The following is a 15,270-nucleotide window of genomic DNA, read 5'->3' as shown; positions in this document are numbered from 1 at the left end:
CTTAATTCGTTCCGGAGGTCTGTTCTTAACCTGAAACTGTTCTTAACCTGAAGCACCACTTTAGCTAATGGGGCCTCCTGCTGCTGCCGCGCCGCTGGAGCACGATTTCTGTTCTCATCCTGAAGCAAAGTTCTTAACCTGAAGCACTATTTCTGGGTTAGTGGAGTCTGTAACCTGAAGCGTATGTAACCCGAGGTACCACTGTAACTGTAACTTGGGTGTTAAAGTTAATTTAGATTGAACCATACATACACTCGCTTTTGAAAAGTCTTTATTTGTTTTCTTTTGCCTTAAAAAAAGTTATCAGTGCAACATTTCAGAACTTCCACTCCTTGTACCACCAAACACTGAGCAGTAGTTAATTGTAATTAGGAAATACTGAGTTCTGAAGCCAGTGGGTTATCATTTCGCTATTTATTTCCTTCTGTCAAACTCTGAAAAAGTCCTCTGTATAAATTAAACAAATGGAAAAAAAAATGTTATTCTCAATCCTAGGTCATCATTACAGCCAACAGAATTATAATAATGCATCTAAAATGTGTGTCCACAATATATCAAGGTATACATTTGGGAAGGGAGGGGGGGGAACACAAGAAAAAAATATGACATTCTAGACTTGTTAAAAAGGATAATGGTCCCATATATTTATTAACAGGTTAGCAAAAAACAAAACAAAACAAATCCAATGGATTACAATATTTACATGTTATTTGAAAAATAAAGTAGTGATAAAAGCATGTCACAATCATTTATTTTTTATTTTTTTTCATCTTTTTCATTTTTGGTAACCATTACAAAACACCCAATCCAGGTATGGAACTGTTTAAATACATTTGAAATGAGGCCAATTAAAAAGAAAACATTCAGACACAAAATGTGTATTTATACTTGTCCTTCCAATGTGTTTTCCACACGACTCTCCCTCCCTCCAAATAAAAAGTAGAAAATAAAAATAAAAATCCCACCCCACAAAGTATGAATCCTCAAAATCAAAACACCATGCTTTTTGAGTAGCACTTATTCCACAAATGCAACAGTATTATTCTTTTCCACCATCAATTTGATGAGAAGTTCTGTTGGATACTGACTTCTCAGCAACTTCCAGTCTCCCAACCCCCCTAACCCCACCCCATATACCCCCCCCCCCGGTTTAAAAAAGCGCCAAACAAAATATGAAAAAGAAAAAGAGAACCAAAACAACCCAAAGAGACACATGCATTTCTAAAACTAGGTTTCAGTCAAGTACTTTCTACTTTTTGGATAGAAACCCATTTGTTCACAATCAGACCATCACCCGCGGGTCCCGAGCTTGTGTTCTCACGTTCACACAAGACTTTTTTTTGCATGAATAAGGAACACAATCTCCATCTCCACGCGTGCAAATTCCTATTTACGCTACGCTGTTTTTTTCTCATGCGAAGAGCTAACGGGAGGCGATACCATTAAGTTTATAGACTCTCGCCTTGAAATCCACCAAGAGATCTCCAGGCCCCCCAACAGTACAGAAATTGGTCACCTCAAGCTTTCAAAATGACGTGTTTTTTTAACCAGCTCCCCCCTCCTCCCCCCAAAACGAGACACACGCCACATACAAAAAAAAAGGAAAAAAGGAAAAAGGCAACCGTTCTTAATAACCAAAATAATAACCAGTGAGAGATGTTCAATTTGACAAGCAACAGAATGATTATGAGGACCCGTCTGGTTGGTCCACAACCTGCATAGCTGTGCTGTAAGTTTGGTTCTTTAGTTTAACGGGGTTATCATTTTTTTTTGTTTCTGTCTTTTTTTATATAAAAAAAGAAAACGTTACTTCTCTGCTAATTCCACATGTTAAAAACTATAAAAAAAAGGGGGGGGAACACAATTCTATTCACAATAACTAATATTCCTTCCCAACGCCATCTCTTGGGTGGGTGGGTGGACCAGGGTGGGGGGGAATAACGTTACTTTACATGGGGAAAGAAAAAACCCTTAATTGTGCTGTATTTGCAATCCCTCAGGCTGAGCAGACATAGACATGGGGCAAAACAAGAACGGCACAGAGTCAAGTCACATGACTTTGAAATAATAGCTGAACGCTAACAGCTTACCTGGAATAAAAGATGACAAGTCACAGACAGGTATCTAGGAACTCTCTCTCTCTCTCTCTCTTTTGTATTTTTTTTATACTAAAATAATTAAAAAAATCACAGTATTTTAAGAAATAAAACCCCCACAGGGATTTTGAGCACAATTTTGTTTTCCATTCTTTTAAAACTTTGTGGTTGTGTTTTTTTCCCTTCCATTCACCATCTTGCCCATCAGTCTCTCTCTCTCTCTCTACATTTAACCACAATGACAACAGGTAGTACAGACAAATGCAGAGATTTGTATTTTTTTTTTTATTTCCCTTGGTTAATTCTGAGGTACTAGGAAACAGGTGACTGTTTTAAGCAGTTTTTTTCTCTTTCTTTCTTTCTTTCTTTCTTTCTTTCTTTCTTTCTTCTAAAGCAAGTCAGTCAGTCTGGAAAAGCATAATATGTTTATTAAAACTAGAAAAAAAGGCGCCCACATTTGTGCGCCGGAAAGTTGTCCTCCACATCTTCCATCCTCGTGACGCTTCTTCCATCCTCGAAACAATCCGAAGTCTCCAGGGCAAAGCACGGCGGCATAACGCGAGGAATATTTGGGAGTTTGCTCCTCAAGTCCAAATGAACATAAACTTCCCATTGTCAAGATCCAGAAGAGTTGCAGAGATGGTACTGGAGCCACATAGTCCTCAATTAAATAAAATTAATATATGTACACACACACACGCACGCACGCACGCACGCACACACACACACAGGTACCAGTGCTTTGAAAATAGATCATTCAGTCCTAAAAGCAGCTTTGATTCTTCCTCGCCCCCCTTCCCCACCCCACCCCATCCCATCCATCACTGTTCAAGTAGGTTGTTTGAAATCACACCAGGTGCTCATTCGCTTTTGGCCTCTTCGTTCTCTTGGAGTGATTTATCAGCAGCAGCAGCAGCAACAATACAGACAGAAGTTTCGTTCTTGTGGGAAAAGTCCACCACGATTTCCGCGCTGCTTTCCATCTCTTCTGCCAGTGGTACCGTAACATTCTCCTCCGCCTCCTCTTTCGGCTGGCTATCTTCAACAATTGCCCGCTTGGTTTCATTCACAGCCCTAGAAATTCAGAAAATGGAAGGTGAGGCGTTTTGGGCACGTGTTCTACGTAAGCCAATTTGTCAGCGCCGAAATGATATAATAATAATAATAATAATAATAATAATAATAATAATAATAATAATTTATTATTTATACCCCACCCATCTGGCTGGGCTTCCCCAGCCACTCTGGGCAGCTTCCAAAACAATATTAAAATACTGTAATACATCAAACATTAAAAGCTTCCCTAAACAGGGCTGCCTTCACATGTCTTCTAAAAGTCTGGTAGTTGTTGCTCTCTTTGACATCTGGTGGGAGGGTGTTCCATAGGGAGGGCGCCACTACCGAGAAGGCCCTCTGCCTGGTTCCCTGTAAAATGGCTTCTCGCAGTGAGGGAACCACCAGAAGGCCCTCGGCACTGGACCTCAGTGTCTGGGCAGAACAATGGGGGTGGAGACACTCCTTCAGGTATACTGGACCGAGGCCGTTTAGGGCTTTAAAGGTCAGCACCAACACTATTGAGCGTCAGAACAACTTGGCCACAATAAGAAACTTTTGCCCGTGGTATGACTATTTTCCAACTTCCCATTTCGACTCTCTGGCACCCTATCTGCGTAACCTAGCAATTCCAAAATATAGGTGAGCTTTTGCTCTCGCAAGATTGAGCGTATTGCCCTTGGCTGTATTTGAGGGACGATTCCAAGAGATTCCACACGAAAAACACTCATGTCCCTGTGGAGATGGCAGTGCCGAATCGGTGGCGCATGCCCTTCTGGCTTGCACTCTTTATAAAGACTTGAGGAATGAGATTGTGGATCGAGGGCCCGACCCCCGCTATGTGAAATAAACACACAAGGACACGTGATATAAGGTTAATGGGCAAGAAAAGGCCACAACTTTATTGATTACAGCAGTGAAAAGGTATTGGCTTAGGCATTGGATGACTATAGGAGGTGGGTTTATTCACCAGTAGGTGGAGCCTGTTGATGCTCATCCAACTATAGGCTCACCCCTGATGTCACCGAGGGTCGTGCCATGGCCTCCCGCCAAGCAGGCATCGGACGGAATACACGACCGCCAGATTCCTTTAACGGAATAACCCACGGTAGATAGCATAGGCGATGGCCACACCTAGCCCTTAGACACACATGAATCCAATGCCTAACCTACCCACCAATACCACAAAAGTTGTGACGATTGCTACGAGGTAGGCGAAAAAACCAAAAAGCCTAATGCCAAATGGAAAAATTCCTACCAGGCCCCCCAGACAACCGGGGCGACCAACCTAAGGTCCATAGCAAGGCCAAAAAACCTAGACCCTGAGCTAAATGGGAGTGGAGGGTGGGTGACTCGCTGCGGGACGACGACGACTGAGGAGGAGGCGGAGCTGGAGCCGCAGCATTAAGCTGCTAAACACGCCCCCCGGAGACACCTGGTTGGCTGCCTCCGGTGGGCGTGGGTGCCAGCCAGGTGAGGAGGGGCGGGGGCTAAGGCCCCCGGCCAGGGCGGAGCTCGGGCTCCCGCCCACAACCACTCCCCTCTCTTCCAGGGAGGAGAGTCTTTACCACGCCTCTTTTATTATCCATTCCAGGTTGCCCAACCACTGCCAGTGTCCTTTCTCTTGGCAGATCAAGATGAGCAGGTGACAGCAAAGGTTGCAAGGTTTTTAGCTGGGGCAATCAGAATAAGATCCACTATTTGACTATTGATTTAAAACCCTAAAATGTATTTTATATAACTGACTTTTTATTTCTATACTTTGTATATCGTACTGTTGTTTTATTGCTATGGCTGACGCAAATAAAGATTCATTCATTCATTCTACGTAAGCCATACCCCCAAGTGGCGGTGGCTAACGAAAGGAAGCCATTTTATCCGAAAATAAACCAATGGGTCTTTGCCATAGTTCCTTGGCCCTGCCTTAAGCCAACACAAACAGCCCATCACTCCTTCTGATGTTTTCCACACGGTCTCTTAAAGTGGTGTGTTGGTAAAACTTCTCTCTTTCGGAACGGGACAGAATAGCAGTGGCAGCGTAATTGGCTAAAACGAATTCAGATTGATCCATTGGCATCCATTGGAGGAAAACGGAAGGACGGTGGTATTGTGAAATGCTTGCAAGCTTGAACTTTATATGCACAGAAACGGAAAGACAAAGAGAATCCAACTAAGGAAGGATGGCTTACAAAAACTGATGGGACTATGCAGAAATGGCAAAACTGACTGCTAAAATAAAGAGGACAAAATGATACTATCTTCCTAGAAGAATGGAGGCCATTGGTGCATCACCTATTGAACTATCATTCTTATATGAAATCACGCACAGGATTTGAGATGTGAGCGACGGAAGAATGTAGAGAAAGGGCTTTGGAAGCTTAGGCAATAAACATAAATGTGTTTTAATGCAGCTGATATCGGGGGAATTAAAGGGCGGGGGGGGGGGAGAACCAGGGAAGAAGGGTCGGGAAGTCAAGAAAAAAACGTGTAACCAAAATAATAATAAATGATTGGAGTTATGTAATAATTTGGAAAAATTCATAAAAATCATTATAAAAGAGAGAAATGCTTGCAGTTTATTGGTTGTGGGCATTGTTCCAGAATGAACCATTTTTATGCAAAACTGCAGCAAGTTACTGTTCTGATTGGCTATTTATTTATTTAATTCCTATACTGCCCTTTATCTGTGGATCACAGGGTGGTTTACAACATAAAAACCCATAACACAGTAACAAACAAAAACAATACCCCCCCCAAGTTTAAAAGGCCATAGATTATTTAATTGGCCAACCAAAGACGACTGCTTCATGTTTGATTGGATCATTGACATTGTATATCCATTGAACTTTTCCTTTGGGATTAGGCTATATGGGGATGGTTTGTTATTAAGTTTAAAAACAAGCTGAGCAGGAGATGGAGGAGGAAAAGAAGGAGGAGGCTACCTGGAGAATCAGAGGGCCTTGTCACCCTGACTAAACACTATTTTCTATATTATTATTATTATTATTATTTATCAACAACTTGCAACCAAACAGACAGACACTAAAACCAAGAGGAAAGAGAAATATATTAAAAACATCCTACCCCCTTCTAATGCTGATGCCAGGCAAGTCTCCATGGGGAGAGCATTCCACAGACAGGAAGCCACTGCAGAAAAGGCCCTGTTTTTGTGTTAACGCCTTCTGGACCTCTCACAGAGGCGGCACATCAAAAAGGGCTTCCAATGATGGTTGCAGGGTCCCATTTGGCTGACGACATGGGATGAAGTGGGTTCCAAATCATGGAAGTTTACGCCACAGCCAATTTGCTACGCTTTAAGGGAAGGATGGGGAAACTTTAGCCCTTCTGTTAAGACTCCAACTCCGGACGGCCACCAAGTTAGGCTGGGAGAGAAACCCGTGTCAAAAACCCAGGAGAGCTTCTGTCAGTCAATGTAGAAAACACTGAACTAGATGGACCAGCAGACCAGCTTAGAACCACAGAATTGTAGAGTTGGAAAGGACCTTGAGGATTGTCTAGTCCAACTCCTTGCAATGCAGGAATATGCAGTTGTCCCATAGGGGGATTGAACCCACAACCTTGGCATTACCAGCACTGCGCTCTAACTGACCGAGCTATCCAGGCACCTTCCTATGTGCCAACCAATGTGTTCAAAGCAGAGAGACTTTGACCAACTTACATGCCGTGCCTCAGCACATGCCGTTCCCACTCTGAGCCCTCTGCAAACGTCCGGCCACAAAATTCACAGGGGAAACGTTTTTCTGGTGGTCCATTCTCTGAGAACCTCATGGACCCTGGAAGAAAACAATTCATATGTTAAGCTCATGTAAGAGTCCTCCCATTTCTCTGAAGGAAACAGAAAACAAAGCCCAAGAGAATGTAAACAAGACCTCTTAAAAAAGGAATCTGAGATGAGAATGCCAGTATCCTAGACGTACCCTAAGGCATGTGCAAATTTGGATTGAGTAAGGAAGATCGACACTGTTCATGAAGTGGCCGAACTAAGAAATAATAACATTTGACTAAAAGATTCTGCTTCATGTGAAAACTTTCAGATTTATTCCCCCTCCCCACACCTAATGCAACTGATTAGTTACCATATTTTTTGCTCTATAAGACTCACCTTTTCCCTCCTAAAAAGTAAAGGGAAATGTGTGCGCATCTTATGGAGCGAATGCAAGCTGCGCAGCTATCCCAGAAGCCAGAACAGCAAGAGGGATTGCTGCTTTCACTGTGCAACGATCCCTCTTGCTGTTCTGGCTTCTGAGATTCAGAATATTTTTTTTCTTGTTTTCCTCCTCCAAAAACTAGGTGCGTCTTGTGGTCTGGTGCATCTTATAGAGCAAAAAATACGGTATTCATCTCTTATTTTCACCTTCATTGTAAATTACCTTTCTCTTTAACGCCCTTTAAAACAATTCTAGGTGCAAGGGCAAGATGTCAATTCCAGAGCTGAACTGCTTTAACTGTTACATGCTTGTCCCCAGGAAGCCCTTTGGTTATGTAAGGAGACTAAAGATCTCTTAACACAGAATTCTCAGCACTCTGAGAATGGTGTTGAACGTAACAGTGATGTGAAGAGTACAGGAAATGCAAGTGTTCGGCACCCCTTGTTCCTTTGCCTCGCTGTCTTGTACAGAACAGATCATTTTCCACCAGAAAGCTAATGTAGAGCTGAGAAAAAACCATTTTACCTCAAACAGAGATCTAGAGAATATGAGATACAGGCATTTCCAAAAAAAATCTCTTCATGCTGTTATAATGTCTGAAGCAGCTCTCACAAAAGTTTTGGTTTTGCCATAGGTTCTTTGGGGGTTAGAATTAGTAAAAAGTGTAGTCTTAGAACTGGGTTTAACCTTCTCTTCCCTACCCACCAAAGGCGTCTTGTGGAAATATAGGCAAAAGGCAATCTGAAAGGAAGGAGCAGCTTGCCAGCATTAGCTGCCTTGCTCACCAGACATTTACAATGCACTCCAGGCTCACTGAAACAAATGTACGTTTTGCCACCGGCTCCAATCAGACACATGGACTGCAGCCATTCCTCCTATACAAAGGACGCCCCTTGTACAGGGTAAGACCCAACAAAGTGTTTTATTTAGTCTGGGTATGCCCTGCCAATCACAACTGGAGGCCTGATCCAGGCAAAGTTTGAACGCTCCAAGTCTCGTTGATTTTCCGCCGGAAAGAACAAATAATGTGCTCAGATCAATGCGACTGAGAAAAACGCTTAAGCTCTGGCTGGATCATGCCCCGCCAAATATAATTGAGAACTCCTGACACCTTGAAGGAACAGTAGACATTCCACACGGCTGAGACGCAGGCCCTCTGTGTGAACAAGAGCGACCAGGCCACCAAACAAAAGATGAAACGTTTTCTCACAAAATTAAGATGATCGCCACACAGGCCATTAAAAATAATTGCTTGGACTATCTCGCTTGATTCTTTTCACTGAAAATGAGATGGCGCCATCTGCTCCAAGCATTAATTCTTTAGTGGGGATTATCTTGAGCAAGAAAACAACAGAATGCCAATGCCTTTGCCTTCCCGGAGTCCTCTCAAAGTACATAATGAAAGAAATGGGGATTTTGCTTCATTTACCGCTGATCTCTGCTTGCCTCATTTCCACGTTTTATTATAATGTACACAGCTTATGAGCTAACTTAAGCTACTGAAAATCTCTCTCACACACATACACACAAGAGCCTGCCCTTATTTCTCTGGGCAGTTTCAGTGCTTAGAAGAGATATTGTCACTTTCTTCCCAAAAGCTTTTTCTCATGCATTGATTGTTAAAACCATCTATCAAGGAGTGTACATTACTTTAGTTGTTTTTTTTTTGTTTTTTTTGTCCTCTTGATGTTAAAAGCATCTTTCGCAGAATGCTGATCTTTATCCACATAAGTATCTCACAGTTTGGTCCTCAAACAGAATAAATTTGCCACAACATGAGGAAGGAAAAGGAGGGGCACTGTCTGCAGTTTTAATGAAAATCTGGTGCTGAAAATGAATTCATTCCAAGTGGGAATATTTGCATACATTTACTCTAATAAACATGTATTAGACAATCGGCATAATTTGCCTTTCTTTGTCTTACTCTCTCCCTAATCCCGAATTTGGTTGTAGTGGGGGTCAGGTGTGAAAGGGCAACTGAAAATGTTAGTGGACACAAATAGGCATGGTTACAGCCTTTAGAGGATTGGAGTTCAACATTTTCCCCTCATCTGGTGGTTTAAGACTTTTCTTGTTGAAAATGTTGGGATGCAACACAACTTGCACTGTAGGCTGACATATCTTCATGGGAAGGGTAGATAGAGAGGAGCCAAGAGTTTTCCTAGACTGTCTTTCTTGTGCCAACTACTGATCTTCCTTCAGTGTTAGACTGATACTCTCAAGACTGCTGACCTCATTTCCTACTTCCTTCTTCCTCATCCTTAACCTTGGGAAAGGAGATCTCTCTCCTGCCGAGAACATACAGGAGGCACAACTCTTTGTATCTCCACCTTTGTTAGATAGAACCAGGATCGTTCGTATGAAGTATGCATTTCCTTTAATAAACTTAGCTTTCTTATTTGGCAAACTCAAGAGTCTCGATGTAATTATATCCAGTGTAAAGTGTGCTTCTCCAACAGTGTTTCAGTGGTCAGCTGAACTTCCAAGCTATGTATTATTAACTCCAAACACCAACAGTTTGGATGCCTCTTGGGTCCCTCAAAGACTTCTGACAGGTCTTCTGCTGTCACCCTGGTCCAGCAACCCCACTGACTCTTAGCTGCACAGCTCTCTCAAAGGCTGCCACTTGTGACACACACTCTTCCCGATATGACTTCTTAGTGCCAGCCAGTGATTTTAGCTCTGGGCTTCTCATAGGCCTTCCAAACCATTAAGCCTCAATGTCCTCTGCCTGGCTCCAGCTTCCAGCTCTTCCTTCTTCTGCCCTCTTCTTCAACATACTCTCTGACACAGTAAAGCTCTACTTGACACACGACTGATGGAATCTCCTCTGACTTCTGGAGTTTGAGACCAGCCTTTTATTTCCAAACAGGGTCTCTCGCCAGCCAGTCACTTCAAATGTTGGCGGAATCCCCTCTACCCATTCCTCAGGCCATGTTGACTCTTGTCCAACGGGATGAGGCCAATGCCCAAGGATTCACCGCTAGAGCTCACCAGTTTTCATTACATTGTGCCTGTATATATATTACAGAAGCTTCACTGCTGGAACTACATTTTGACAGGATGCAACTGCCATTTAAACAGCCCAGCCACCTTTGTCCCAATTCTCATACCCAGCCCAGTTGTCGCAAACAGATAATCATTTTTGCAGTAACACCGAGACAAGAAAAATGATGGATGCCTGGCTGTGCTGGTGCTTAGATAGTTGGTTCTGGCACTGCAGTACAAATATACAATTATATATTGTATACAACTTTCTGGTTGTGCATTAGCCATGATCTAGCCATCTTCATATTTTCATATTAGTTGAAAATCTGAATTAGGCGAAGAGGTTATGAACTTAAACTATAATAAAGGTGAATGATCGACTATTCATTTCATATGGACATTGCAAAAAAACACCCCCAAACCACTCAACAACTATTATGAACTTTTTGCTTGTGCACCAATTGTTTCTCCATTATCCGGCAGCTGATTGAATATTTCCTGGAGACACGGAGTGGCCATTCTAAAGCATCCAGAAAATACAGTGGCTTAGACAATGGCTTGGTTCACACAAAACACGAAGCCATGGCTTGCTTAACCTATGGTTTAAGAAACAAGGCAAACCTGAGTTGTCCCGTGCATAATCAAATAACCTGACTTGGTTCTCCAAAGCTTTGTTTTCCCCCCAAAGTGCCTTCTGCCTTTGTAACTTAGGGTGCTCCTGGAGCACAGTGGCCAAACAAATCATGGTTAAAGAAGGGCATGCATGTCAAGTCAACATTACAACAAACCAAGGTTCACAGGCCATCCACAAGTCATGCCTTCAGACCATGGTTTGCTAGATGTGAACAAACCATAGTCAAGCCTTTGGGCACAGTTTGCACATAACCCAAAGTAATGATCCAATAAACCAAAGCTTATGCTTAGTGTTATATGTGAACCAGACCAATCTCTCTCTCCCTCTCCCTCCTTTAGCATTGGTGTGTCTTGGTTCATGGGGGGAAATGCAGGTGAGATAAAAAATGTTGCTTTTTGAGGGTAGCCAGTCCCAGCAATGTGCTTGGTATCAGAGACAAGACAATTATACTAACCTCTCGCTTCACTCTTGGGGCTCATCTCCTCTTCCTTCTCTTCCTCATCGCTGCTGGAACTCTCCTCTTTTTCCTTCATTTGTTCCAACTGATCTAAGTTAACCCGTCCAACCAGCTCAAAATTGCGACTCACCTTTGGGGGAAGAAAACAATGTCATGTAATCTCATCTATTACGATTTCCCGGTCTACACACTGTGCATGCCTCAGATTTCCCCATATACCAACATTCTTTCACACAACAGGGGCTCTCAAATTGTTTTGACAATAAATAATTCCCATGAGAGCAAAACAATGGTTCGAGACATACCAAAGAGAGATGGCTTTTTGCTGTCAGGGCTCACTTTGGTCTCTGTCTTTGGCAAGCCCACAAGCACCCAGAAGCATACAAGGGCTGGAAGGGGCACTGCCAAAAGCCACGTAAGGAGAAGAGGTAGAAGGAGGAAAGCACTGATTTGAGTTCTATAGGGCAGAGCAAGAATGGGGCATGGGCCTTGGCATTCATTCTCCAGCAGGGAAGAAGGGCTCAAAGACAGGCTTACATCTTCCCAGAAGTGATTTTTAAAATGCATCTATACTGGACATGATGAAGAGGATTCCTGGGTGGTGACTCCTACTGATGACTCCCATCCTGATATGACTGTAGCCTAGCATCGTGTTGGTGGCTAGCTGCTCCCACAGTCATAAAGGGAGAAATCTTGCAAGTTTTGGATTCTTTACACCTGTGGGATAATGCTAGCTCTCGAAAAAGGGCTGGAAGGCGGCAGGAGTTAGGAGGAAGAGAAGCAAGGGATGGCATCCTTAAGCATGGCTAGCCATCCAAAAAGGATCAATTGGTGGAGGATGGAAGAAGCGATAGGTAAAAGTAAAGGACCCCTGGATGATTAAGCCCAGTCAAAGGTGACTATGGGGTTGCAGTGCACATCTTGCTTTCAGGCCGAGGGAGCCAGCGTTTGTCCACAGACAGATTTCCGGGTCATGTGGCCATCATGACTAAACCGCTTCTGGTGCAATGGGACACCATGACGAGTGCCGGAACTCACAGAAACACTGTTTCCCTTCCCGCCGCAGCGGTACCTATTTATCTACTCGTGCTGGTATGCTTTTGAACTGCTAGGTTGGCTCACCTCATCGTGGGGATTCGAACCGCCGACCTTCCAATCGGCAAGCCCAAGAGGCTCAGTGGTTTAGACCACAGCGCCACCTGCTCCCTGTCAATTGGTGGAGGGTGGAAGAAGAGGTAAACCACAACTCCTCACGACTCCCCAAAATTTTTAAATGAGCAGTACGCATGCTGTTAATTTGATACTATATCATCACAGCAGAGCCACACATGAATAAGGTACATATTCAGCCAATTGAAAAATTGCTTCTGCATCAATTCATGAATGTATTCTCACATTAATAACTGCTGAATCGTTAGTGGAAACGCTTTGCCATGAACACGCAAGCTGTATGTTTGCCCTCCAGCCAAATTGTTGTGAATCCTTTGGGTTAGGTGCATGCTGAGAGAACACTATTAAAATAAGCTTGAGCTAGGGTGGTGAAAATGTGATGCCATCCATCTCAAACTGCGGAAAATGGAAGAACCACAACAACACGTGCATTATTGAAGGTGCTGTGTGTCCACAAACCAGAATAGAAAACTGGAGGAGGAGGGGAATAGAATAGAATGGCTGGAACCCTGAATGAGAGTATATTGCTACAGGTTCCACTTGCAATGGCCGATAACCACGGACAGATCTGTCTTATCAAGAAGCTAGCGGTCAGCTCTGTTTCCTATAGCAGTGAAGAGCACAATTTTGTTGCGGAAACATTTCTTTAAGAAGGTGTTGGACCACCTGTCGCTATGTCTGCTGCACAGCATGTTCACCCATGGGCGCGGATGGCGCCCAAAAACTCACCTTATGCTCATCTCGAAGGTGAACATCCAGTTCGTCCGTGTGCTTGGTCTCATAGTAGCAGAGTTGGCATTTGTAAGGTCTCAGCTCATTGTGCTTCTCTATGTGCTGCTGTAGGCTTTCGTCGCTGGAGCACGTGAAGGTACACTTGTCACAGCGGAAAACGATTCCCTGCAAATATTTGGACAGCTTGGAACGGCACACTTCTATGGGAACCACTCGCTCTTCTAGTGGGGCGAAAAGAAATGGCAGAAGTTCTATTACTAAGTTTTCTCCTGTTCCCTAAAGGCAACTCACATACAGCCCCTTCATCGCCATTCTGCTATTTCCCCAAAATTTAATTTCAAACCCCTCAATTTGTTTTGTGGTCTAGAGCCCACATAATCAGTCACATTAATCTGCAGCAGATCGTAGAGTTGGAAGGGAGCCTGAGGATCATCTAGTCCAACCCCCTGCAGTGCAGGAATACGCAGTTGTCCAATACAGCGATAGAACCTGCAACCTTGGCGTTATCAGCACCATGCTCTAACCCAGCCTTTCTCAACCTGTGGGTCCCCAGATGTTGTTGAACTACAACTCCCATCACCCCTAGCCAGCAAGGACAGAGCTCAGGGATGATGGGAGTTGTAGTCCAAGAACATCTGGGGACCCACAGGTTGAGAACCGCTGCCATGGGTAGGCAAACTAAGGCCCAGGGGCCGGATCTGGCCCAATCGCCTTCTAAATCTAGCCCGTGGACGGTCCGGGAATTAGCGTGTTTTTACATGAGTAGAATGTCTCCTTTTATTTAAAATGCATCTCTGGGTTATTTGTGGGGCCTGCCTGGTGTTTTTACATGAGCAGAATGTGTGCTTTTATTTAGAATGCATCTCTGGGTTATTTGTGGGGCTTAGGAATTCATTTATTTTTTTTCAAAATATAGTCTGGCCACAAGGTCTGAGGGACAGTGGACCGGCCCCCTGCTGAAAAAGTCTGCTGTCCCCTGATGACTAACCAACTGAGCCAAGGCCAGAACGCATGCTGGCTCAATACACACAATCTTTGACTTACCCACTCCCCCCTGGGCAAAGAACTAACTGTGTGATTCAGGGTGCCACAGTTATGGGCCTCAACATGCAGCATGCGCACAGCATGATGTGTTTTCTATGCAGGGCTAAGAAGCGGCGCATGCACCTGCTCCTTCTCCACACAAATTGCAGAGCTACCTCAGTAAGAATTTGATTTGGGTAAAAATCATACAAGTTGCCCTTCATGGACAACCACAGTTTAAACAACAGAACTCTTTAGTGATAGTTAAATATGCAGCCACTCCAAATTACAATTTCTGAATGTCTTGCCCTTGTGAATTTCATTTGTGTGGGTGGAGGAAATCAACCCAGATAAACAGGAATCCAGTAACAAAGCAATAGCTACGTGCACATCTGATCACGGTGGAAGTTATTATACTAACCCACCCCTTTGAAAAGTTGTTCTGCTCAGTGACTTATTTTTCCTGGAATGCAAATGCAGCTGGTTCTCACAATGCCACAATTTTCCTTCTGCTGAGTAGTGTAAAACAGTAACTGCACTTAGAGAAAAAATTAAAGGCCTGGGGCATATTGTTCATGGTAAGACTGCATTCGGCACTGGGAAAAACTGTCAGGGCATCTCTTCAAAGGCAGCATGGGAATGCCTTAATAGAAGATAGCGGCTGCAAATTGCATTATCTGGAAAAGCTCTGGCTGGGCATAGATTTGCATTTCCACGGCTTGGAGAATAGGAGTGCCAAAAGGGTTCAGGAGGTTAGGCTGCTGGGGAACTCAAGTGCATCTGTGAGCCAGAAAAGCTATTCCTTGCTGCCAGTGTGCCCCTGCAACAACCTGTTCCTGGTCTTTAAAAATCCCTCCTTAAAGCCTGACAAAGTACATAGAGAGTCCCAGCTCCCTCTGTTCCCATATAAGGCAAATTAAAACTGTACTTAGGATGGTGTTCAAGTAA

General features: G+C 43.7%; 1 protein-coding gene across 6 annotated transcripts in view; it reads right to left on the bottom strand.

The window, feature by feature from the left end:
- Positions 1 to 254: 254 nt before the first annotated feature.
- ZNF462 (zinc finger protein 462) overlaps positions 255 to 15,270 on the bottom strand; it is a 138,846-nt gene continuing 123,830 nt past the window's right edge. For all 6 annotated transcript variants that reach the window (XM_053371736.1, XM_053371738.1, XM_053371735.1 and 3 more), the window contains 4 exons: positions 13,297 to 13,520; positions 11,395 to 11,527; positions 6,829 to 6,943; positions 255 to 3,170 (listed from right to left, as the gene is read on the bottom strand). In XM_053371736.1, coding sequence (XP_053227711.1) covers positions 2,957 to 3,170; positions 6,829 to 6,943; positions 11,395 to 11,527; positions 13,297 to 13,520 — 686 coding nt within the window. In that variant the 3' untranslated portion in view covers positions 255 to 2,956. The remainder of the gene's footprint in view (positions 3,171 to 6,828; positions 6,944 to 11,394; positions 11,528 to 13,296; positions 13,521 to 15,270) is intronic.

The sequence above is a fragment of the Podarcis raffonei genome, chromosome 17, assembly GCF_027172205.1.
Source record: "Podarcis raffonei isolate rPodRaf1 chromosome 17, rPodRaf1.pri, whole genome shotgun sequence".
Classification (NCBI taxonomy): domain Eukaryota; kingdom Metazoa; phylum Chordata; class Lepidosauria; order Squamata; family Lacertidae; genus Podarcis; species Podarcis raffonei.
The sequence above is the reverse complement of the archived record's forward strand: the minus strand, read 5'-3'. Positions and strand labels throughout refer to the sequence as shown.